At 34.8% G+C, this 25,332-nt stretch overlaps 6 protein-coding genes across 11 annotated transcripts in view; 4 read left to right on the top strand and 2 right to left on the bottom strand.

The window, feature by feature from the left end:
* Scgalpha (sarcoglycan alpha) overlaps positions 1-795 on the top strand; it is a 6,933-nt gene extending 6,138 nt beyond the window's left edge. For all 5 annotated transcript variants that reach the window (XM_011306394.1, XM_011306392.1, XM_011306393.1 and 2 more), the window contains 3 exons: positions 120-263; positions 357-425; positions 498-795. In XM_011306394.1, coding sequence (XP_011304696.1) covers positions 120-263; positions 357-425; positions 498-522 — 238 coding nt within the window. In that variant the 3' untranslated portion in view covers positions 523-795. The remainder of the gene's footprint in view (positions 1-119; positions 264-356; positions 426-497) is intronic.
* Positions 796-2,184: 1,389 nt separating this feature from the next.
* Suv3 (Suv3 helicase) lies at positions 2,185-4,941 on the top strand. Its single transcript, XM_011306385.1, has 3 exons — positions 2,185-2,462; positions 2,628-3,800; positions 3,878-4,941. The coding sequence occupies exons 1-3, from the start codon at positions 2,386-2,388 to the stop codon at positions 4,869-4,871; spliced, it is 2,244 nt and encodes a 747-aa protein (XP_011304687.1). The 5' UTR covers positions 2,185-2,385; the 3' UTR covers positions 4,872-4,941.
* An 829-nt stretch (positions 4,942-5,770) lies between these two features.
* Positions 5,771-8,758, bottom strand: LOC105267494 (uncharacterized). Its single transcript, XM_011306384.1, has 3 exons — positions 8,181-8,758; positions 6,795-7,803; positions 5,771-6,598 (listed from the first exon to the last, which is right to left on the bottom strand). The coding sequence occupies exons 1-3, from the start codon at positions 8,397-8,399 to the stop codon at positions 5,952-5,954; spliced, it is 1,875 nt and encodes a 624-aa protein (XP_011304686.1). The 5' UTR covers positions 8,400-8,758; the 3' UTR covers positions 5,771-5,951.
* A 93-nt stretch (positions 8,759-8,851) lies between these two features.
* mRpL41 (mitochondrial ribosomal protein L41) lies at positions 8,852-9,939 on the top strand. Of its 2 annotated transcripts, none has more exons than XM_011306383.1 (3): positions 8,852-8,989; positions 9,072-9,248; positions 9,470-9,939. In XM_011306383.1, exons 2-3 carry the CDS (start codon positions 9,089-9,091, stop codon positions 9,826-9,828), a joined length of 519 nt encoding a protein of 172 aa, XP_011304685.1. In that variant the 5' UTR covers positions 8,852-8,989; positions 9,072-9,088; the 3' UTR covers positions 9,829-9,939. The 2 variants fall into 2 exon arrangements, with proteins under 2 accessions (XP_011304685.1, XP_011304684.1); XM_011306382.1 differs by having other exon boundaries at positions 9,053-9,248.
* Positions 9,940-12,508: 2,569 nt separating this feature from the next.
* LOC105267492 (serine/threonine-protein kinase BRSK2-like) lies at positions 12,509-21,340 on the bottom strand. Its single transcript, XM_011306381.1, has 11 exons — positions 21,161-21,340; positions 20,960-21,076; positions 19,820-20,055; positions 19,449-19,595; positions 19,060-19,380; positions 18,021-18,144; positions 17,579-17,787; positions 17,338-17,483; positions 15,413-15,957; positions 14,250-14,689; positions 12,509-13,715 (listed from the first exon to the last, which is right to left on the bottom strand). The coding sequence occupies exons 3-11, from the start codon at positions 19,943-19,945 to the stop codon at positions 13,599-13,601; spliced, it is 2,175 nt and encodes a 724-aa protein (XP_011304683.1). The 5' UTR covers positions 19,946-20,055; positions 20,960-21,076; positions 21,161-21,340; the 3' UTR covers positions 12,509-13,598.
* Positions 21,341-21,591: 251 nt separating this feature from the next.
* Positions 21,592-25,332, top strand: part of Rfk (Riboflavin kinase) — a 9,785-nt gene continuing 6,044 nt past the window's right edge. The window contains exon 1 of the mRNA XM_011306374.1: positions 21,592-21,934. The gene's annotated coding sequence lies outside the window, so the exon portion shown is untranslated. The remainder of the gene's footprint in view (positions 21,935-25,332) is intronic.

Raw genomic sequence — 25,332 nt, 5'->3', positions numbered from 1 at the left:
AATGGGGATCCGATGACTTATTACCAATGAAATGAATAGAAATGAAGAGAAATAAAATACTAGTAAGAAATAGAATTCCACTGCTTATTTTCTGATAATCGATTGGATTTCGTTTGTAGTGATAAGAGAGAATCAACACCGATGGAGGGTGTTGGAAATAATGGAGTTCAAATGGTACAGTATGCAGCATCAGAAAGAGGAACCTTGAGATCTCTCTCAGCGCAGCCTTCGAGCCCCAGTGATTCATTATTGAGAAGCCCAAGGTAATCCCTGAAGATAAATAACCATCCCTATTAAAATTATTTTTACTCCCCTAGAAAATTAATGTCTCATTAATCGGGGGCGTAATTGTTTAGGACTTCAACGGAACGTGGTAATCCGTATGTGCGACCGAATCCACCGCCGTACACCGGACCAACTAGCCTGTAATCATCATTAAATCATTAAAATGCGTTAATTAATTTTTATTTTTTCAAAATACTTGGTTTTTTTTACAGGGGCACGTTAAGAGTTGATTTCTGACTACACGAGGAGCCAGGCAAGACATGGTTCTGCTAAAAATCTAATTGATCAATCATATTATTGTATGTTCATCTATAATCCAAGGAATTGAAATAACTTGACAAATATTTCAGTAGGAAATTTACTAGCAATAATGGAACTGTCAAATTTTTTCGAGTTTGTTATCCTTACGATTGGCTCTAAGAAATAGAAGAGGAATTAAATAATCGTTTATAAAAAATTGGTAATTGGTAATATTGGTACTGATGCGTAAAATATGTATTGAAGGCAATAAAATAATAACATACATAATTATTCATTAATTATATATTATTTAAACTTAACATTGAATCTCAATAATCAAATGATTTTCAATAAGGCGGTAATTATTTTGAATAGCCATTCCAAATATTTCAAGTTGATAGATTGATTGAAATTGAAATTTCATCATATTTTTGTTCGAACGCGTACATCTCTTTGATTTATCTAAATAGGACACAATGTAAAAAATATTTTGAAAAAAAGAGAAATTAAATCAGTTGAGGCGTTTTTGAGATATTTGAGAAAATCGATTCAGATACAAGGTTGAATATCTCCTGATTGAATCATCCGGTTAGGCCAAGCGTCTCATGTCGACTCATGACGGCAATTGACTCATATTGACTCATGTCGACTCATGACGCAAATCGACTCATGTCGACTTATGACGACAATTGACTCATATCGACTTATGTCGACTCATATCGACTCATATCGACTCATGTCAACTCATATCGACTTATAACACCTACCGACTCATATCGATCCATGTCGACTTATGACACCAATCGACTCATATCGAATCATATCGACGCATATCGATTTGTGTCGATTTATGACGCCAATCGGCTAAATCGACTCAAATCGAAATGGAAAATATGACATTTTCAAAATGCAAATTCCGAGATGCTGCACATTATTTCAGTCGGTTTGATTCAATTTTACTGGACTTTAAGGAAATTAGCATCCATTAGTCGATGTCAATCAATCCTAACATTAATGATCATGCTCATAAAACATTCGCAAATGCATTTAAAAACATAGGAATTTAATCAAGGCTAAAGCGGCCGGGGCAGCGCTAGAGTTTGTAAAAAAAATTGCGACAAGTACGTACCTTTAATTTGATTGTTTCGTCTTTCATTTTTTGTGAGCGGGAAATATAGAAATGAAAAGTTATAAAATATATGTCAAGTCAGGTCTATTAACAACATGATAATATTTAATAATTGTTTTTCAAACAATATTTCAAGAAAGCACTGAAATAAAGAGAATGCTACAAGTCCTTAAGTTTGTAATGTGGCGATGATATTTAATCTTGAAAGTTGGAAGGTTTGAAGACAAAAATTGATGGGTTGAAAACCGAAAGTCGAATAAAAATAAAACGAAATATAGACCAACAGGAAAATCTAGCTATTGAAGCCATTCGGTTCACCTAGGCTAAGGACATGTACCATTATCTCCATTTAATTGTTTTTTTTAAAGATACGAGAGACCGTATGAAACGATTTCTGTAAGAGAGTTAGGATTTTGTAATCTCGCGCCACTTTATGCGGACCAATAAGGAACCGTGGCTTCCTGATTTCGAGATTTTCGAGATAATCGATTGTGTCTGAACAGTGAGTTCAAAGATGAGGCCCCCTACATTGCAGCTTGCAGAAAGGTACTAAGTACTATTTACGAAAGAGAGGGACAGGCACATTGGGATCTTGAACCCTAACCTAAATTCTTCATCAATCTGTCTACTAAAAGATGTCTTCAAAAAGAAAGTAGTGGAGGTGGATAAAAATAATCTACAAATCTTTTGGAATACTACCAAGTAATCGAGTTAATGACTGACAGCTGAAAATGTTTCCAACAAAACGTTTGATCCCAGAACTTCTAGCACGGAGCAGTGTCTTTCTCAAACCGGGGATTTCATCAAGGTATTCATTCCTTACAACTCAAGTAATATTGCATAATTAAAGTATAAAGTAAAAGGAAGAATTGAAATAGTCTTCCTATTTTTTATCGATGAGAGTAAACGATTGACTCATTTGATATGGAATACCTCTAATAAATTTTCAATTGTATGTATTCTTTTAATTCAGATCATTACCAGTCGTCAGTGGATTCTTCCGAGGCAAAAGGAGTGACACACGAGATCCAAATACTCTTTTTCATCCAATTCCAGTGTCAGCAACTTCCGACGACATAAATGTTGGCGCCGAAATAACCGGTGGCTCTTTGAAAAAATCAGATCTTCAAAAGATTCTCGTCAGTTTCTTCCAGCGAAAAGAAATCACAGAATTGGCTAAAGACTATGGCCTGGATGACGATCTTCAACGTCAAGCCTTCAACAGCTTTCGCAAATACTGTTTGGATGCTGATACCCTACCAGTAGATCTCCACGTTGTTGTCTCAGACATTCTCCAGGGTGCTGGCCACGTGACAGACATATTCCCTTACTTCATCCGTCATGCAAAAGAAATTTTCCCTCATCTAGATTGTATGGACGATTTGAAGAAGATTTCTGATCTTCGAACACCTGCCAACTGGTATCCCCTAGCACGCTCCATAACGAGGAAAATAATTTTTCATGCTGGTCCAACTAATAGTGGCAAAACTTATCATGCACTCGAGAGATTTAGAACAGCGAAAAGTGGACTCTACTGTGGCCCTCTGAAACTTTTGGCTACTGAAGTATTCCGAAAGACAAATGACTTGGGGACATCCTGTGATTTGGTTACTGGGGAAGAGAGGCAATTCGCCATGGGTGAAGGACATCCTGCTGATCATATCTCTTGTACTGTGGAAATGGCGAGGATAAGTTTACCTTGTGAAGTAGCTGTTATCGATGAGATACAGCTTCTCAAGGATTATGGCAGGGGCTGGGCTTGGACGAGGGCCCTTCTTGGCATCCCTGCTAATGAAATTCATTTGTGTGGAGAAGCTGGAGCTATTCCATTGGTTCAAGCTTTGTGCATGACAACCGGTGAAAACGTAGAAATCAGACGATATAAACGCCTAACTGAACTAGAAGTAGAAAACGACGCAGTCGGAAGCTTGAGGAATATTCGGCCTGGAGATTGTATAGTTTGCTTCAGTAAGAATGATATCTACACTGTCTCCAGAGAATTGGAGGCTCTGGGAATGGAAGTAGCTGTTATTTATGGTGGGCTTCCCCCAAATACCAAATTAGGTCAAGCTGCTAAATTCAATGATCCTGAACATCCCTGTAAAGTTATGGTTGCAACTGACGCTATAGGAATGGGTCTCAATCTGTAAGCAAATAATTGTAAATTGTTATTTTCATTTATTAGTAGTTGACACTAAATGGATTATTTTTTATTTTATTCAGGCACATAAGAAGAGTTATTTTTTACTCAATGATAAAACCGACTGTGAACGAGAAAGGTGAGAAGGAGATGGACAAAATATCAGTTTCTTCGGCGTTACAAATAGCTGGAAGAGCTGGTCGTTATGGAACCCAATGGGATAAGGGTTTTGTCACGACATTTAAACCTGAAGACTTACCTCTCCTCAAGTCAATACTTAGTCAAAGTCCAGAACCCATAACACAAGCAGGTCTTCATCCAACTGCTGATCAAATTGAACTCTATGCCTATCACCTTCCAAAGGCTGCACTGTCAAATTTGATGGACATCTTCGTGTCCCTGTGCACAGTCGATGACTCTCTCTACTTCATGTGTAAAATCGATGATTTTAAATTTTTAGCGGATATGATTCAGCACGTGCCTCTTCCCCTTAGAGCGAGATATGTCTTCTGCTGCGCACCAATCAACAACAAAGTCCCTTTTCCCTGTACAATGTTCCTTAAATTTGCAAGGCAGTATAGTAAGAATGAGCCAATCACATTTAACTGGTTATGCCAACAAATCGGCTGGCCTTTTCAACCGCCACAAAGAATAATCGACTTGGTTCACTTAGAAGCTGTTTTTGATGTGCTCGATCTCTATCTCTGGCTCAGTTATCGATTTATGGATCTGTTTCCTGATACCAATATTGTTAGAGACGTTCAGAAAGAACTTGATGCCATTATTCAGGAAGGAATTGTTCAATTAACAAGATTACTTCAAAATTCGGAGACTGGCGTGAGCAGTGGAGCTGCATCACTTTCTGATGAAGATAATTTTGCACTCAATACACAGAAGAATAAATATTATAGGGAGTCTGCAGAGGGAATTGGCAGGGGAAGGCTCACTGAGAGATTACTGTCTCAGGGTTTATTAACACCTTCGATGATTCAAGAATTGCAAAGGGAATGGACGCAGCAGGGACAAAAAGGCAAGTTACCAATGAAGAAAAATGGAAAGGGGAGAAAGTGGAAATGATGTTTAGATTTTAAACTAATATTTTAGGCTAAACTTGATGTATGTATTAAAGGATGAATTTATATTTCAAGTCAAAGGTTATCGTTCCTTTTTTCATCATCTTTTCGTTTGATTACCCCAGAGGTGGGCAACCTCAGGTATGCTCGGAGCTGTAGCCATGAAATTATTAAGGTTCCAATTATAAGGGATCTAACGTGATTACAAGGATTATCGTATATTTATGTGGTGGGGGTAACATCGGGCGATGGCCCATGCGCGTGATTGAAATGCGAGGGCAAAATGGTTTGAATTTTTATGCATGTGTTTGGACATTTTCTTTTTGATTAAAAAAAAATAGAATGAGAAGATGATGGTTTAGATTCAATATTCATCGGTGGAAATGAAAGTGGGATGCTCGTGGACTTGAGAAAAAAAAATTTAATCAAAATTTAATTAAAGATTAAAGGACGTTAATAAGTTTTTTGATTATGCGAAATTTGTGAATTTTACTTTGGCATCGAGAGCGGGAAATATAGAAATGGAAAGTTTGAAAATACATGTCAAGTCAGGTCTATTAACAACATGATAATATTTAATAATTGTTTTCCAAACAATATTTCCACTTCAAGAAATCGATGAAAGGTACGATTTTTTAAGTCGATTAAAAGCAACCAATAACCAATCAAAAACAATAATTGAAAAAATATTTCCGTTAGAGGAATGGAAAATTTTTCTATTTCACTTTTCCCACCATTAAGTTTCTGCCGAAAATCCCCACTACTCTTGCTTACGTGCAGGGCATCATGGGCCCGAAGGGGGTGCAGCCATAAACTTTTGAATTTAGATCCTAGAATAATAGAAAAAGGCCACAAGCAGAAATGGGTCTTCGCAAAAAATTGAACTAAAAAACAATTAAATTATTTCTTCAAAGTTCTTCATTACTGCTTACTATTTTAAATATTATCATCAACTTACAGATATAAAAAGAATTTTTAAATAAGACTTACATCTCTTCGTGATATCGTTCATATTATTTAGTCTTTTCAATTATTATTCATTAATTCGAATTATATATTTATTTGTTTTTTCTTCATAAAATTCTCACGTTGGCTCGGTCTCATCACTCATCTCACTCACATGGAAAGGCTCGACAGAACGTTGGAACAATTTATAAAATTGAGTGTCAGTTTTAATCTGATGCAAATAGCGTTTCATTGTTTTAATCGGAGGTAAGTTCATGAATTTGTTAATGAGAAGATATTTGTACGTTCTCGGAGACTCAATATAAAGCAAAAGAGATAAAAATGTCCATGTCTCGGAGAAATCACTGTCTTCTGGTGAAGATGATTTGAGACATTCCGTCATCATTATTTTCTGAATCTTTGGGATGTTCAGGGTTTCTAAACAACTTATCAAATTTTTCTGCTGATCCGCACATCTCTGGTGGACTTTCCCCTCAATATTGTCTTTGATTGTCCCAATGCGTTGGTTCTTCTTCGATATTTTGGCCAATAATTTTTGAAGTACAAATATCGTTCGATCTTTTTTGAGTAGCTCAGCAGATTCAGCCGTTTGCGGGGGTTTCTTTAATTTTCTTCGATTAACAGATGCGTTCATTGAACTACACCTTGAGCAACGTGTTGTCCCATTATTTATCAATATCGGACAGCTTACGTGACGCCATTTGAAACCGTCCCGGAAGGCAACTGTATTATCCATATGTACAGCATTGATTGATTCTGAAGAGCCTACGAAAAAAAAAAATACCAAAGACTAATTAGAAATGAGTTTTTCTCTACATTATAAAAATAATTTTTACCCAAAAATTTTTTTACAGACAAGTGACTGCAATTTTTTCTATATATAGGTAATAATTACTCCCACTTCAATTGGACAATTTTTCTCAGTTGAAAACTTCTTTAAATTGGAAAATAAAAACATTACCTTCGCAAACTACCCTCTGGTCGAATTCTTCAATGATATCCTCAACATCCAGAAGAGACTGAACCCTTAACTGCCTCCCCTCTCTCAATAAATTATGTAGCCTTGGATTAATCTCTCTCCCAGCTGCAGAGCACCTGAGAACCATATCACTCATCAAAAACACTTGTTTCTCAACATAGGGGACTCCACTCTTTGTCATCGTCATGAAAGTATAAACAACAGTAGTTCCTCGGCCTTTTGAAATAACAACAGCAGACCAGCCCCTGCGAAGAGGTACTTCAGTATATACATCGAGTAGATCTTCAAATAGCATGGGGTCTTCAGGATCTTCAAGCTGTTGGTTGAGATCCAATGGATCCTCAGTATCCATGGCATCATCCTCTTCGGTTTCCCTTGAACTTTTCTCATCGACATTCGGAGCTAATTCTTTTTCTCCATCAATCGACTCCCACATATCCACTGATTCTTCACCATCTTCACCAGAACCTTCGAGTTTCTGCGGTGAAAACTCGGCTATTTTCTCTTTGACGTTACCTTCACCAATTTCTTCTTCAATACAATCCGTTTTACAATTCAAGTCCTCAATGTAGACTATTTGGGGATCATCACCTGTCTTGATATAGATAGTATTGACTGATTCTTCAAGATCTTCCTGAATGACCTCTAGCACTTGGTCTTGTTCCTCATTCTCCATTATCGTATCATCAACCTCATCCTGGAGACTTTCCCCAGCTTCCGTATTGATGTAATTTTCCTCTTTTACATTGTTTCTCAAAAGACTTTGATTATCATTACTGTTGTAAGTAATGATCTTGTCGTCACGAGGAATCAGAAAAAACTCTTTTTTATCATCTCCGAAAGTAGCTGGTCGTCTGTCTGCGTTGCTCCAATTCCTATTCACCTCGAATTCTTCTAAATCATCATCTTGATTATTTTGCATGTTATTCATCGCCTCGCAGCTCGTTGTAGGGATTGCACCTGGCCTCAATCGACATTTTTTATATTTTATCTATAAACAAGAACAAAAAATATAAATATAAATAATTGGCAATAAAGAAAACAAAATTTGGGACAAACGAATTTTTTTTTTATTCATTTTCACCTGCAATAGATATTTACTGGAATTATAGCAATTATTTTTTAATTTTTAAATGTCAAATCACTTTTTCATAACAATTGTCATTTCTCCGGAAATCATTTTAGATGGACAGAAATATTTAATTGAATTCAATTAAACTTAAATCTATTAATTACTGTGAAGGAAAATTTTAAAAATCTAATCTTCAATTCTGGTGATATCAAAATGAAAAATAAATGTGGTACAAAGCTTCGATAATAATATAGTCCATTTTATTTATAATTACTGATGAAAAATTAATGACTTACAGTGACAACATGAGGTGGTACACCACTAACCCAATGTGTTATTATATCACTTGGTAAAAAATGCCTGCTGCAGACGTAAGTATCATCACTAACAGTATAATTCTCGATAGCAATTGCTTCCTGCCATTTCTTCCTAGTTTCCAGATCCTTCGGAGCTGAGAAAAAACTGTAAGAATTTTTGTAATTCGTTTCTTTACACAGAACACACTTTCGTGTCATTTTTGTTGATTGAGATGTTTGTTACAGAGTAAATCTCAATTTGTGTTTCATTTGTCAAGTACTGTTGTAATTCAGCATCCGAAGTCTTGTCTATAAACTATCTCCAGTCTTTTAACAAATGTAGATGTTAATAAAGCCACAAACTATGACTTTTTTGAAGGTGTTGACTCTGTCAATTGAACTTAACATTTAGCACCCGAATTTACTGAATCGTTTAGTTTCACTTCTTGATGAAGAAAGGGAGAACGAGTAAATAGATTTCAGATTGTTGGATATTGTGGGGATATTTGCGAAAATAATGAAACTGTGTACGCGGCATTTATCCCTGAATATCAGACAATTGAACTGAAATTGAGGTTATGAGACGTTTCGTTTTTTCGACGGAAATCCAAAGAACTCAATATTGTCGCTCCATGAGGATTCGCTATTGAAACCATAACATAACCCTTTTTTTCAAAAAAGAATGTCTGATTAGAGACACAAGAGATCGAAAATCAACTGCAAGTAGAATTTATTATTTAGCTACAACATACAGAGAAAAATAAATACATGGAGTATTATTTTGAGATTGAACTCTGATTTTTGAAACGGTAAGTCCATCACACGTCATTTGTTGTTATTGTTTCATTGAAGTAGAGAATGAATTTAATTAGAGGTCGAGGTTTCGTTCAGATTCGATTGAAGGAGAAATGGCATCGGTTTTTCTGACAATTCAACGAGGAATTTCCACAACAGCTGTTGCCAGTGGAAAGAAGAATTTTCGTAAATTCAATCTTTACAACAAGAGAGGTACCAGAGAGTTCAAGGAACGACAGAGATATAATCCTGATCCCGATATTCCCATTCATGGTGAGTTTATATCCCGGTAATTTCATGATTCTATTTTTATTTATGTCATTTATGTGAATTTGTTGTATAAAACGTTTTATTCCTTAAAGTTCATCAAATTATCGAATTCGCAATTATTGTTTAAGTAGTTTTTTAATATCATGTAAATAATCAGAATAGCAATGATTTTATTGATGAAATTGTGACAAATTAAAAATAAATCGTAAAAAATTGTTTTTCAGACCGCGGAACGAGAAAAATCGGTTACAAGGACGGAGACAATTTTGTATTGGTTCCTGAAATGGTTCCAGAATTGATAGTGCCAAATTTAGAAGGTTGTGAGCTAAAACCATACGTCTCGTACCGTTCAACGCGTGTAGTTCAATCAAAATTTACACCTAGGGATCTCTTCAATGCGATTTACGCTAAAAAAATAAATATTGATTTTAAAAACGGTAAACTAGACGAGAACGGCAATTCCTTAGAGCCTAGTGAATTTGAATCGCTTACACCACAGCAGGCATTAGATCTTGCTCAAAAAACTGGCAGCGATCTATTTCAACAGGAAAAACCAGCGGAATTATTGGACAAAGTTCAATAAGTGGTACATCAAAATTTATATTGATTTCTCCCTTTGTTTATTGTCGTAGAACGTGATTATGTAAATATCTCACATGTATACGTTTAAACAATAAATATGCGACTAAAATTAGTGGACCTATGTCTCAGAATCACGGCGATTCCAAGTGGACTAAAAAAAACTTCATCGTTAATGCGTATTACTAAATTTCAATTTAGTATATTTTGTATATTTTTTTAGCTTCTTATTATCTATTAATAAGTTCTACGTGCATCGGTGTTATGGCATACTTTTTTCTCGCTTATTATTATCCTTTTTCTAAACATTAGCCACTTCGAATTACAGTATTCTCACGTTGCGGCATTTTTTTTGTTGATTCATATCTTATAATGTGGAAAAAGATAACAAGTGGAACCGATTATTTTCTTCGTTTTTGCAAATGTATAGAAATGCAGAAAACATGGAATTTTTAATGTTTTTTTTTTAACTTTAATGTTTTGTTTTTCATCTGGGACACGTGGATTTCCATTCGTTTTATTTTTGATCATTGAAGCTAGTCAACAGCGATCAATTGCTAGTTCTCACTGATCTAATATTTTCAAAACTAAATTTTCCATAATTTTTTATGGTCTCACCTCTAATCGCAATATTGATATGATAACAACCCTTCGTCAAATGGCAATGAATTTCCGTGACCTTTTCCAATTTTCCATGACCTAAAAAATATCCGAAGCTATTGACTATGTTAGACCTTGTATTGCAAAACGATGAGTATCACATAGAATCTTCATTCCAAATTGATGAATATTTTTCCAACAATAGATGCGCACATTGCCTTCCAATTTTTATAATCTTCTGCCAATGACTCGTTCATACATTCTCCCTAACGAAGGGTCTAGCCGGATAGATCCAGCGAATTTTAAGGTGCCAATTTTTTTACATCTTTATGACTCAAAAAGATAATTCCGTGGATAATTTCTTTTTACACTCATCTTTACTTTTCAGATCTGTAAACAAAAAAATGAAAAATAAAAAATAAAAAACAAAAATTTCAGTCGCGGAAAAATCGTGGGTCACGTCATCGTTGATATCGGACTATAGCCACGGATCCGATTGAAATATCTTTTTGAATTACGGCGGGTAGCTAAATCATCTCCCTCATAACATTGATATTTTTCCGACTTTTTGTCATTTTTTCTCCATTTCCGCCTTAATCACACTAAAAATCTCTTTTTATCGTGTGATTTCTTCTCTTTCCAAATCTGAATCACAGATTTTTGGAAATTCCGTCGGTTATAAATTGTAAAATCGGTCGCGTGAGTTTAACCTCAGAGTGGCCGAAAACCATTGAATTCTACTGTTCTACAATTAAAATCCCGAGCTCTAGAGGAAGAAAGAAATCACCTCTAGATAAAAATTGTAAATGTAAATGAGAATTTAATTATTAAAAATCAGGGAATCAAGATAAAGATTTGAAATTTTCCACAGAATTAAAATTCGATCCTTGAAATTCGTTGAGGACAGATTCACCATGCCTATTCATCAAGATTCTAGACCCTTTGAGATGATGTCAGAGTGATCATCACCAATGGATGATTAGTAATCAGCAGGGTTCATCTAAGTCGACATTAAAGAAAATCTATCGTCCTAAGAAGGCATTGTTTCATTTTTTTTCTACTTCCTGATATACCATTGATGAATTTCATCATTAATAATTCGATGTTGATTTAATCAGCGTTCTACTGATTGATGTACAACTTACTTCAAGTGGAGTAAATCTGTAGTAACAAATGCGGAGAAAATATGGAAAGAAATGATTATTAGTTAATTTCGCTCAATGCATCATTTTCACATGCAATTAATGATTTTTTTTTATAAACGAGCGCAATATATTTTATTACAATTGATCGTCAATTCCGAATAGTGAAAGAAAAAATAGAGAACAATAAATAATTCTTTCTCGACTAAAAATAATAAAAAATATAATGAAAGTGCAACAACATTTAGATAGGTTCTACATATCCTGGTATAGTCGTCTCAAATCGCTTGTATCTTTTATTAAAAAAGGAGATTCATATTTTGGTTGACTTTTGAGCGAAGTTTGATTGTATTCATCGTTTTTTTTTCGTTTTAAATACATCTAAAATGGTAAAGGAATAAATCCAAATGATTGAAGTCGTTGTTGGTTGTGCGCGGCCGGTATTCCTCTTCAATTTACTTATTAAACTGTTGAAGCTCTGAAAAATCTAGGACCTAGAGAAGATATATTTTGCACAATGAAAAGAGAGAGGGCCGAAACACCTCCGATATTTTCACGAATTCCTGCAGAACACATTCTTCTTGTTTCAACAATTATGCAGATTTTTATACATATATTATTGACTAATTGCATACGATTCTGATGAGGCTGTGATTTTCAATGAGATAAAGAGTCTAGCCGTTATTTTTTTATATATTCATCACCAAAAAAAGATAATTCTGTAGAAAATTTCAAATCTTCATTTTGATTCCCTCATATTTAATAATTAAAAAGTTTTCTTTCAATTTTATTCATTTTTTATCATTCTAAAAATCGTTTTAAAAACCAGAAAAAATTATAAACAATCATTTTTTCATATTTTTAGATCTATCCATAATTATAATTACTAGTTAATGAAAATAAAAATGGGGGAATCAAGATAAAGATCTGAAATTTTTGACAGAATATCCGGCCAATTATTTTTTTTTCTTCTTTTTCTATCCTCATTTTTAATTTTTCAACGAAGTATTCACTTATCAATTAATACCCAAATCGTCTATAATTTGTTTCTTCATCTGTTGATTTAGTCTTCTTAATTGTTTATTAATGGTGGCTGTTTGTTAAATTACAATAACAATCCCAAGCAAATCGATTGGCAGTGGGACAGTATTCAAAGTCCTATCAATTGGAAAAATTAATTATTCAATCAATTTATAATTACACTCAATCTTTTTCATGGATGTACCAAATTCAACTTCTCGTATAAAATAATTAAGGATTCATTCTTCAAATGCTTGAAGTACATGATTTCAATTAGATGCTCATAAAAATTTTAAATTGTTGAAATAATTTTTTTGTTTGTAAGTGTGAACAAAAAAATTTAGTGCTTTCAAATAGAAACTTTCCAATCACTCAAACGCTCGCTTTTCTAGCCATCATTTTATTTAATTCTCGTTTCAATTCTAAGATATTGGTGTTTTATCAGTTCGAGTTAATGATCAGTCTATTTATGATTAATGATTATATATTCATGTACCACACGATAATTTTTCCAGTCTAAAATTCATGATGGATTAATAGGAAATATTCTTTCGAGGAAGAATAAGGAGATGCTATTCAGCTCCGATGGTCGTTACATGGATTTCCCGGACAAAAAAATCATAGTCATGTTGCAGGAATTAATAAGCCAAAAAAAAAAACAATTTTTTCAAATTGCGAAACCCATGTAATCCCAGAGATACGGTAAATGTATCTCTAGAGTTGAAGTGTCGAATTGGAAATGGAATGGCTTGTATGAAGTAGTGTTTCCGATGGGGATTGTCTTATTTTCCACACAAAGTCATTTAATCTTCTATTAAGACTCGATAAAAAGTGAAATACATGATTCAATGGAGTATAATTCTCCTTACTCTCCGTCGAAGTAGAACAGCTGCTTGAACTATCGAACATTCGTTTCGCTAGAAACTCCAAACTACGAAAAAATCTAGACCTAGGATGATTCTGGTATAGATCCATAATAGAAAATCGTGTTAGGAATAAATATTTTGAGGATTTATTCCATGGGATCGCCAGCATTTTCAAAGATTGTTGCATGTGGACTGCTGCTGGCTGGCCAGAGAAAACCACCAACACTTCCAGGAGGCAGGTAAGAGGCACCACCCAATCCAACCTGAAGGTAGTGATTTTTCCAAGTGGAAGAAAGCTTTCTGTGAATTTTTTCTCTCTACCAGACATTCTCCCATACTTTGCACTCCTGTGCTAATGATTAAGCAACAGACACGCATCTAGGATTCATGCACGTGCGGAAAAATAAAGACAAATTGTTGAAAAAAATAATCGTCATTTATTGCAGTGAAATAAATAAATGATAGAAACAAATTTGCAGGTACAGGCTACATACATCTCTAAATTGTGAACTAAATTTTATTTATTTATTTCTTTTTTTGCAATTTTTTGTAAATAATTATGAATTGAAGTGTAAAAAAAATTCAACTATAAGTGTGGATTAACATAATTCCCTGAGTGAATTATTCATTCATATTAATTGTAACAAAAATATTTAAATTTTGTTTTGCTCATACTCTTTTCTCCCCCCATAATTAGCATTTTGAGGATCGAATAACAGTCATGAGCACTAAAAATAAAAATCAGTCCTCTCAAAACAATAACCTAGATAAATATATCAATATTCTCAAGATGTTACCTGCTGACTCCATAGCAATGTCCTCTCAGCTAATTGACAATCAGCTGCAAGTCGAGATGGTAAACTTTTCCATCTATCTTCTTCGCGTTCTCTTTCCCTTTCGAAATCTGAATCGGAGCCTTGGGAAAGTGGTGGAAGAATTTGCGTTCGTTGGGCCATTTTGTAGCTGTCCTGTCGTGGAACATGCTCTCCACTTCGTCTTGCCGAGGATGAACCACCACTACCACTTGCACTACCTGATAATCCCGGTAAGGGCGTTGGACTTCCACCACCTCGATGTCTATGATACATATTTCTCTTTTGCTGGAGCATTCTCTGTTGCACTAACAATTGTAATTGCATACTGGAGTCAACACGTGTCTTGAATTGTTGTTGATTTGGTGATGTTGAACTTGGGCGCAGATGGACGAGATCTAGGTGTCCCCGAGCCTTTCCTGAATCTTAATTTTTTAATTTAACTTTACTAAAACAGCAAAACAAACAAAAAATACTAAATTAAAAGAAAATAAAAAACTAAACCAATAGAATAAATATCAAATCAAATATTAAATTTTTTTAATCTTTTGTGCAATTAAATTGGAACATGAAATTTTAGCTTTCATCCATGATTCAAGTGTTAATAAAAATCGAAAAATCCGGTTTATTTATGGAGTTGTATAATTTATAATGAACGATTTGATTCTAATAATAATCCACGACTGTCATGCAACATCAGATTTGTTCGAGTCAGCCTTTACGTTTTTATAATTATAAAACTAGTCAATAACATTTCTCAATAATACGATGATGTGTATTTTTAATGTTTCATTCTTAGAATTGAAAAATAAATTCAATCGAAATGTCATATGGAGTCTTCCACGTCGAATCACTGAACGCTGACCTTCACCCACTTGGAAATTGATCTGTTTTTTTCTTAGTATATAGAAAGATTGGAAGCTATCTCTCAAGTATTTTGTCATTATTTTTTTTATTTGTTTTCCAGATTTTTCCTTTCAATAACTGCTATTTGATTATCCACTTGTTACACTGACAAGATGAAATTTTAATTAAAGATAACGTTCAATAGATATCACAAGTGGATCTTCAATAATTATTTTCTGAGTTGATTGTTTAACATACATCATGGTATAATAAAATTGTAAAAATGAAATGAAAATAATCACCTTGAATACTGCGTTGTTTGACCGGTCTATCACCCGTACTAGTCTGTTGACAAAACATCAGTCTTGGTCCTGCATCAGAAGCTCTTCTCCCCTGAGCTGTCCTGGCGATTCTAGCAGCAATCGGCGATGGGCTCTTTGGTGCTGGTGGTGTGCACGACGGTAAACTGCTTGTGAAGCAACCAGTTATGGAAAAATCTGGTGGACAACCAGAATCGAAGCTCGATTCAAATAATTCCGAGGACGAGCTGCCACTGCAGCCAGCCCCAAACAGCGTAGCACGACTAGGTTGATCAATGGGCTCCATCATAGAGTCAAAATGCTGCTGTTGATAATCACTTAATCGACGATTCACTATTTGACTATCGATTCTTTGGCTTATATCACGATCTAATCCCAGTCGATGCTCTTGGAGCTTGATTTGGGCCTCACGGAGTTCATCACCGCTTGGACCCTCTTCCAGATCACCTTCTGCACTACAACAGCCCTCGTCAGTTGAGGAAGATGTTGAACTAAAACGCTTGCCACCTCTGTTCGTATCGTCCCTTCTGCAAATAATCAAGTAACAATTCTATTTTATTCAATTGTTCAGGGTACGTATTTAAATAATTATTCCAATATCTTATGCTCAATGTCAACTTTTGAGGCAAATATCCGAAGAAAACATTAAAAACGTAGAGTTTCACATTATCATTCATCAATTTATAACATTCATTGATAATTCCAAGGCTGAAAGTGGTCATTCCACGGAGTTAAAATGCTTTCTTCATGTCTATATGTTTCAAAACTAGATGCTCATAGTTTTGCAACATTTTCCTTGGTTTAACACTGGGGCAGTAGCAACAGCATCGCCCTATCTACCAAACGAAAAAGATACAATGGTTAATAAGCTTGATAGTAGGTCAATTAGCGTCAACTTTCAAATTCCACGTTAAAACACTGGAAAGATAATGAGAGAGCCACATGATTTTGTTGTCAATACGATCCTCACAAAATACATACATGGGTGATTCCATGGAGATAGAGATTATCACGAAATCACTCTTTATCATCATTATGAGATAATACGGGATACTGATGGAGCAAGTCAGTGCTGAATGGTCAGATAATTCTTTGAATATTCTTGAATATTTTTGAATTTTTGAAAATGTCTTCGAGATGGCATACTGATTGACGTAGGTACTTGAAAATTGATAACCTCGGAGGATACATCAATATCTTACTACCAGAATCGTACGGCTGAAGCCTGAGACACAGTCCTGACATAGATATCACTATTTCTGTGGAATCACCCATACAGGGATAGGTACGAAACGGAAAAATTCAATCAATATCATCCCTGTAGAGTGTAAGAGGCGTAAAAATTATTGAAAGTCTACGTCTCCTGGGTTATCTCTACAGAAAAGATATTTTCCTCAAATACTTGAAAGCAGAAGAAAGCTCAGCGGTTAAGGAATTCGAAGAGAATATTCAAAGGAATGAAATTTCAACGGAAGCAGGTTTATTTTTTCTTAAACGACCAAGAGTTTACCAAAAACTGAAATTGGATAGAGGCCACCCCTTTTTCCATCTTCCATTCTCAACCTAATCCAACATTACGTTGATAATCTCCACAACAGCAATGATTAACCATCAACGGCCGATTAAGCTATCGCTGTAAATAAAAATCAGTGTTATGTGATTTTGTTTTACGTGTTGGATAAATTTTCATTTGATGTGATGAATTGTCGATTATGTTTGTTGAGTGATGAGTTTATTCATCTTCAGGCGGGTAGATTTTCAAGCTTCCAGATGCGATGGCAATGATGCGACACTCGTTAGTTTGAAAATTTTTATACTACTTATTAAAACATTAAAAAATATAAATAAAAAGCTGCTACGATTGCAAGTGATGGGGTTGAATAATTCTCTCGTGCAATGATCTTTACCTTGATTTGAATTTGTCCTCCTTTACACGTGATATTGAGGGCCAGGTAGGATTATTCGTTGGATTACCGCTGCGGTGTTGCTTCAGTCTTTCCAGTAACAAAAAATATATGGCAGCATGATGATCATAGCTGTTGTTTTTTAATGACTGGAAATATGAAAAAAAAAACAAATTAATTAATTCAACGAATTATAATAGGATTAAAAGGTTTAAATACTCTAGATTTTTTTGGAGGTGCTCACATCTTTGGTACGTGTTACATCAATCCCTAGGCTATGCATGAGCCTGAGGATTTGCTCATTTGGCTCCTGAAGGGCTGATGGAGTTGTGTTCAAAACTGGACATATGGAATCAGCAGTTCCAATCATCCAACGATGCCTTTTTATTTGTGGAATAGTATACCGTTTCGCAGGCTCTAGTACCAACATTTTACGTATCAAGCTCTCACAATCTGTAATTGAAATAAATTAAGGTAGTAAATATTCGAAATCCCCTTGGTTCAATCACTACCAGGAAAAAGGTCATCAAAGGAAATAAAAGTTTAATGAGTACGATGAGTTTAAATGTCAAAGGTCTACCAGGCATAACTAGTGTAAAAGTCTTTGAAATTAGACCCTGTGTACTTTTGATGAAAAATTCAAAGTAACCTTTTGTGATAACACTTTTACATGTTTTCTTACTCACCTGTGCTCATGAAATAAGGAATTCTAAATCTACCACTGAGAACTCGATCACGCAGAGACTGTAGAGTCGATCCATCAAATGGCAGTGCTCCACACACTAAAACGTAAAGCACCACTCCCAAACTCTGTTCAGAAACAAGAGAGAAAGAAAAATTAATTAAACATCTTCAACGGTAATCACATTATAAATAGAAAAACAGAAAAATTGGAATATCTCAAAATCTTCGTGAGAACGGACATACCTATTTTGATTGATTGATATAGAGGACATTAAGACGAATATTTTGAAAGTTGAAAAAATGAAATCGGTTGGAGAATTCTCGAGATATTTGCGAAAAATTCTACATAATTTTCAAGGAAAATGAGAAAATTCGAAAATTGGACGATTACGAAATTCGGATTTTAGGATTAATGAATCTGGAACAACGGCGATTATTGGAATGTTTAAGGGACAATTAATTATTCATAACTACGACATCAATTGATCGATTAAAAAAAATCGAATGTGGAAATTAATAATTAAGTAGGTCATGCATTTTTATTGCAATGAAGATAACGTTATGGGGTTTGAAAGACGACCTTGAAATTTCAATTACAGAGACATTTGAATTTTTAATTTTATGGGGTTGAATTGAATTTCAATTAAAACGCTCACTAAATTTCTCATTTGTCTTGAAAATTTCAGAAGAATGAGTTTTTTTTTTAATGAACGATCTGGAAATTATCGAATTGTTTTAATTGAATTTTCGACCTGAAAATGAGAATTACCAGAATTATTTAAAAAATAAACTGATTACTCACTGGAGTATTCAACGAAAATTCCTAATGAGTTTAAACTTTTTTCATTTGAAAATTTAATTGTAATTTTATAACAGCTTATGGGTAATTCAACAGAAAATAATGAAATTTGAAATTTATTTCGTCTGTCAATTGCGGGGATGATCTAGTGATCGAGCACTAATTTGCTTTATGATAAGACTGATTTCGTGATAATCACTATTTCCATGGAATCACCCATAAATAAATAGAAAATTCCATACCCAAACATCAATTTCAGGCCCAGCATAATGTTTTCCCCTGAAAACTTCAGGTGCTGCATAAGGTGGACTACCACACCAAGTGCTCAGTCTTTCCCCGGGTACAAAACGATTGCTAAATCCAAAGTCAGCAATTTTAACATTCATTTGAGCATCCAGAAGTAAATTTTCAGCCTTGAGATCGCGATGTGCAACACCAGTCGAGTGACAATACTCTACCGCCGAAAGAATTTGAGCAAATGTTGCACGTGCACGGGATTCACCCATTCTCCCGTATCTCGCGATATAATCAAAGATTTCACCTTTATTTGCATATTCGCATACCTGAAATAAAAAAATTAATGCATTCAATACCCATCACTAAATACACCGATCATTCATTAAAAACTCACCATATATATCATATTTTTCGTTTCCATAACTTGATATAGTTTCACAATGTGTGGATGTTCCAATTGCTTCATTATTTCCACTTCCCGATAAACTTTCTCCAAATTTGTTGAATCCAACTGTGTTTTATCAATTATTTTAATAGCCACCTAGATAGAGAAAACAAAATAATTCTGCATTGAAATTTCATCGAAAATTAAAGAATAACATTGGAATCATTCAAATATTAAATTTATTTTTCGCGATACTCAAAATAGATTAGCGACAAGAATAGAATTTTTCAGTAATTATATCGGATTGGAAGTAATTTTTAAAAAATGAATAATTCTACTATACTACTATTTTTAGAATTAAATTGATTTATCGTTTTTACCTCTGTCTTCGTGATGCGATGCCGGGCCAATTTAACAACGGCAAAATTTCCCTTGCCTATTGTACCCTCGATATCGTAAAAACCAACACGAATTTGCTTTTTTCCCTGTCCACCTCCAGCATCCATTTTTTATTCTTAATTGTGTTTTCTCATTCACAATAAATACTAACAAATATTCTCCAACTATTTTTTCTCTTAAATGTTTCCTCAGTCGAATTCCATGGTCTTCTAAAAAACTGAAAATAAACATTGCAATTATTTTATTCAATGAAGAATATTTCCAAGAAAATTTATAATTCTTTTGTTTAACAATAGCTTCAATATAATATTACGGATTTTTTTGAATTTTTGGTTGACATATTTTGTTTGGTGTGTCGTAAACTGTTTTTTTTTGGATAATTCAAGAGTTGGACATGTCATAGTCGAAAGCAAATGCAAGACACTATATAATAATAATAATAACACAAAATGACAAATAAAGAAGGATAAGTAGTTAACGAAACTCGTGCGCGGTGTGCGTCATTGCTTACGCAGGTCGGAAACCTTTTTCTCGCAGATAGCGTTCCGTAATTTTTAGCCAGTCTCCAGTCACCGATGTTGACGACAATTGATGATTGTTCAAAATCGAAAGGCTATTTTAACCCGATAATTTGTTGACGTCACACAAACCCCTGAATTCACATACTCAGTTAATTTCAGCGATTGAAAATTCCATTTAACGATAATTATAGAGAAGAAAATTATGCGGGAGGGGAAGCTGTAAAATTTTGATGATGAGAATATTTTAAAAAATTTTTTTGTCTCGTGGATTTTGAGGGAAAGGGTGAAAGCGTCTACTGGAATTCTGTATCGCACTCAACCGGTCGATACAAGGCGAAGGACCTCATAAATGCATTTTCTTTCACCACCCCTCTAGTGACTCTTGAAACTTCCCTTTCTCAACAGCTTGCACCGCCCATTTTCCAACCGATTCACCCCATCAAATCATAAAAATCCCTGAAACCTCGGAATAATGAAAGCCTCCCGAACAAAATTTCCTCAACTAAATCACTTCCTTACGATCGATCCCCAGATGACATTCCAAGTGTCAAATAAAAAATCACCCAGAAGTGTTCAAAAAAGAATAATTTAAAAACTCACCATCGAACTGCTGATCTCAACTGGCGACGATAATAGTCAAAATAATACGATCAAGGATTAAAAATTGGGATAGTTGTGGTTGATGTTGGCAGAACGGCCTTACAATGCCCAACGAGGCTGCAACAAGTCGACACTCATTTTCATATTTTTTTCAAAACCCCTAAACTCTATTCACCTCAATCAACTCAATAAAATGCTCACCCGAATGAAGCCTCAAGTCGTCTGCCATCGGTTGCAATTCGACGCACCTTTTGACAAAATAAATCCTTCAGATCATTGAGAGACTAGGAATTATTCACACCCGAAAAAAAAAAATTAGACACTAGTGGCACGTCATAACTCAATGAGATTGAGTAATTGATCCCAAGTAAACAGCACGACGGTTCGATACCGACTAAAACCTCCGCCATGTTGCAACCCTCAGTTCTCCTATTCCCTTCCGCCCCTCCAACCGCTTCACACACTTCTCCTACTTCTCCTACTTCTCCCACTTCTCCCACCCCAACCATTCGGGCGGAGGGGCGGAGCGGTCGGGGGTCAGTGGGGAGGGGGGAGGAGGGGCGGAGGGGAGGACGGGGAGAGGTAAATATGTATATTTACATAGGCATAACGAGAGAGTAGATAGTCTCCTACACTGAGAAAAAAAAAAATATTTCCTCGTAAATCATTTTCCGTTCCTCGTTTATTGTAAAATCTACGAATGCACACGAATAGAGAAATAGCATAAAAATTGATGCCTAGTCTATAACATTTGGTACCACCACAATTTAATCGTCAGTAAGACAAGATTTTCTTGTGTGGGAGAACGTCTATGTGTATTAATACCGTGCGTTATCTTCGACAATTGACGTCAATGTTGGGAAGCGTCGGTGGGATATTCGTTTAATTGCCGTATGAAACCAATTGCAAATATATCCTTGATTTGACCTGGATAAATCGAAAGAGGGAGAGGAATTGGCGGGGGAGAATATTGAGGTGAATTCATACTTTTCTTGTTGTTATTATTGTTTATAATTTATTTATTATAAATTTGAGATAATATTCTGTGATTAGTATTTCGACAATTGTTGTAACATATAATATAATCATAATACATTTTTCAAACAAATTAAATTAAATATATATATTATATACATCATGTATATATACTATATATTATTAATTTAATAGAAAAATTGAAAAATAATAGAAAATTTTTAATTGGGTTATTTTTTTGTATTATTATTTTTTTTAACAATTTTTAGAACATGACAATCTAATTTGTTAATAAATAATGTGTTATACAGTTAATTAATTAATTAATTCGTTAACGAAAGAATATTTTTACGCAAGACAACATTTGAGCATTGCCAACGTTTCACTTTCATTTATTCAATAATAAATAAATAAAATCAATAATAGTATAATAAGAAAATCAATAGTAAATGTTCATTAAAATTGACTTTTTTTTTTTAATATTAGGCATTTATTTAGCAAAATTATTTATTTATACTTGGAAACTTGTTGAAAAAATGAAAAAATGTTGAAAAAAAAGTGACAACATCAATTGTTACTATTTCTTTTGTGCAATCACCTGCATGCAGATGTTTAAAGAGAAAACATCAAATTGATTCATAATTTTTTGTTTTTCAACTAGATGATACATGATGCATCATTACGCTATCTCTATTCCGTTATTTATCTGAATTGACGTCAGTCTTCCTTTTCACTGAGTCTCCGAGTTCTTCGTCTTTTTGTTGTTCTTGACTTTTCAAAGAAAATCTTATATGAAAAAATGTCAAACCTAAATTTCTGTTCACTGTTGTACGAATTTAAATAGTAATCCATGCTCGGCCTTTTAAACATATTGATTCAGCTGATTGTTTCTCTTGAGCATGAAGTATATCATGACATGACCCTTGTTTTATGAGCTTTGTACACCTGTATGTCTAACTACTGTTGTATTTCGGCCTTGAAAGAACGAACGCAGACTTGATCTACTTCAGAGGATAGTATGACGTTTCACTTACGTCATTAAACACGAAATTGCTAACATTGTCGTATCGCATTGCAATTAAATCTGTACATGACAAAAGTCGTCATTTGAGTTTGACATCATCAGAGGAAAAAATAGAAAGGGCTTACCTAGCGAAATCTGAATATTTTTCATTTAATTCTTCATCACTTTTTACCGACGGTAGTGGCCGTGCGGTTAGAGTGCTGGACTAGCATGCCAAGGATCCGGGTTCGATCCCGGGCACCGGCGGTCAAAAAATATATAGCGCTCTGATCTAACGGTTTCACTGCCCAGCGGTAGTCCTGTCAAAAGGACGACTGTACCAGGGCAGGTTTTTCCCTCAGATGAGGTTTTCCCTCCCTTTCAGCAAATGCGGTACAGAGGGTTGGGGGGTGGGAAGGGAACAAATCGTAAAAACCCGAAAGGGTATACGAGTGAAAGAAATTTTTCTTCATCACTTTTTCCTAAATCGCCCAAGTACTTTGAGCATTTTTATATTTGACATATCATGGATTATGAATTGATTACAAGTAATTGCATTGTAAAATAGCCGAGAGGCTGATTACACATCCTGATATATCAGGACCGTCTAACAAACAATAAGTAATTGCATAATTTATAAGTATAAGGAGGGAGGTTGCTAATAAAGCAACCGCCTTTACCGACATGGTTTTTCCTGTGGTTTCCCGTGTTATTCCTATGTTCTATAGAGGAGTGAATACGATACAGTGTAGGATCCACAGCCGCATAGATAGGGTGAGATAGGGCCAATTAACCAGAACAGGGCAGAAAGGGGCGGAATATTAAAAAAAAAATCCACTATCAAAAATGAGGCGACTCAAAATAATATAAATTAAATAAAGTGAAACTTAGATTGTCAAGGAAATTTTGCAAAGGTTTTTGTAGTATTTATCATAAATTAAATACGATGACTATTCCAACGTGGAATGTGTGAGGCCTGCAGGAAAATATTTAAATCTTTGGGCATTACCTCTTGGGACTTTTCCTCCATTAAAATGTCTTCAGTCCACACCCACTCCAGCAATAATAAATATATATAATAAATTTCCACGACTCACATTTGCAGACCTAATGTACAATTTTTTCTACTGCCTTTTATCCATTTTTTATTTTGAAAATATGTGTTTCTTTAGGACTAGATTAATCCTCAACTAGGAATTTCCTCACGTTCGCCATTTATGATCCCTCACAAAATTCCAAAGTAATCCCCAAGATTTTGGGCCTGCTCCTTCCAATTCTAAGGCCCTTTCACCTTTCTCACTACTCCGAACGACAATTTCTCCAGGGGAATTGCTTTTCTCAATTGTTGACTGCCCAAGCACCAGTCTTTTCTCTTAGTCCCACTCTTTGCGGAATTTCCTTCTCGATTTGAAAAATTAAATAAAAACTTGGTCTTAATTGAAACATTGAATTCTGTTTTTAATTATTATTGAACTCCGATGAATAAATAAATCACCCAGATTTTATATTTAAATACAATTAATGTTTATTTGGACAACTCTGGGCGTTGATATTTATAAGAGTTCGATTCTAATTCTAAGTTTTTATACAGATCTAAATGATGGAGTTCCGATTTTCATCTGTTTTTGGGAGTGTAAGGAACGGGGAAGGGCAAACAAAGCTTGGGACGTCGGGAAGGGCCCAAGGGTTGAAGAAAGTTTGAAGGTTAGATTATGTAGATCGAAATAAATAAACACTTGGGGAATGTAAAAATTGAGAATTATTATTAAAAATTATAAGACTCTAGACATAACTAACTAAACATTACTAGTGAGGCCCAGGTTAAACTCCTCGCGAGAGGGCAATATAATTTCTCCTTCCACCCTTAACCCTTGGATTTTTCTTTCTTGACCCTCTCTGATTACCAGATGTATTTCAGGAAAAACCCGCAATGAGAAAGTCCCTCCGGCACTTTCCTTTTTTTTGTTATAACATAAACGAAAGGTCCCACAGCAATAAAGACATAAATATTTTCTAAATCCTGAAATATAAAAACTCTAGAAAAATGATTTTTTAACCCGGGGGGTAACCCCGAAGTCCCGCAGGTTCAAAAAAATGGGACGCTGGAAACAGGCCCACGTCATCCGGAACTGTTTTTTAATAGACGAAATTAATTGAGATTCCCTCATTAGTCATCGGCTGGGTTAAGACCCAAAATTTGTGGGTAGAGGGGAATCGGCCCTTGAGTGTACGGAAGAGAGTGGGAAATTAGTACTTACATTTATAAATAAATTATTTACACATGAGTGTTGAGATAGAATTTGGGAAAAATGATACTTATCAGGTGCAGTGGTAGAGTACTACACGATGTGTATATAGTGGAATTGATTTGAAGGTGAGATGAGGTGTGTGGGGG

This window comes from Fopius arisanus, unplaced genomic scaffold (assembly GCF_000806365.1).
Source record: "Fopius arisanus strain USDA-PBARC FA_bdor unplaced genomic scaffold, ASM80636v1 scaffold00047, whole genome shotgun sequence".
Classification (NCBI taxonomy): domain Eukaryota; kingdom Metazoa; phylum Arthropoda; class Insecta; order Hymenoptera; family Braconidae; genus Fopius; species Fopius arisanus.
The sequence above is the reverse complement of the archived record's forward strand: the minus strand, read 5'-3'. Positions and strand labels throughout refer to the sequence as shown.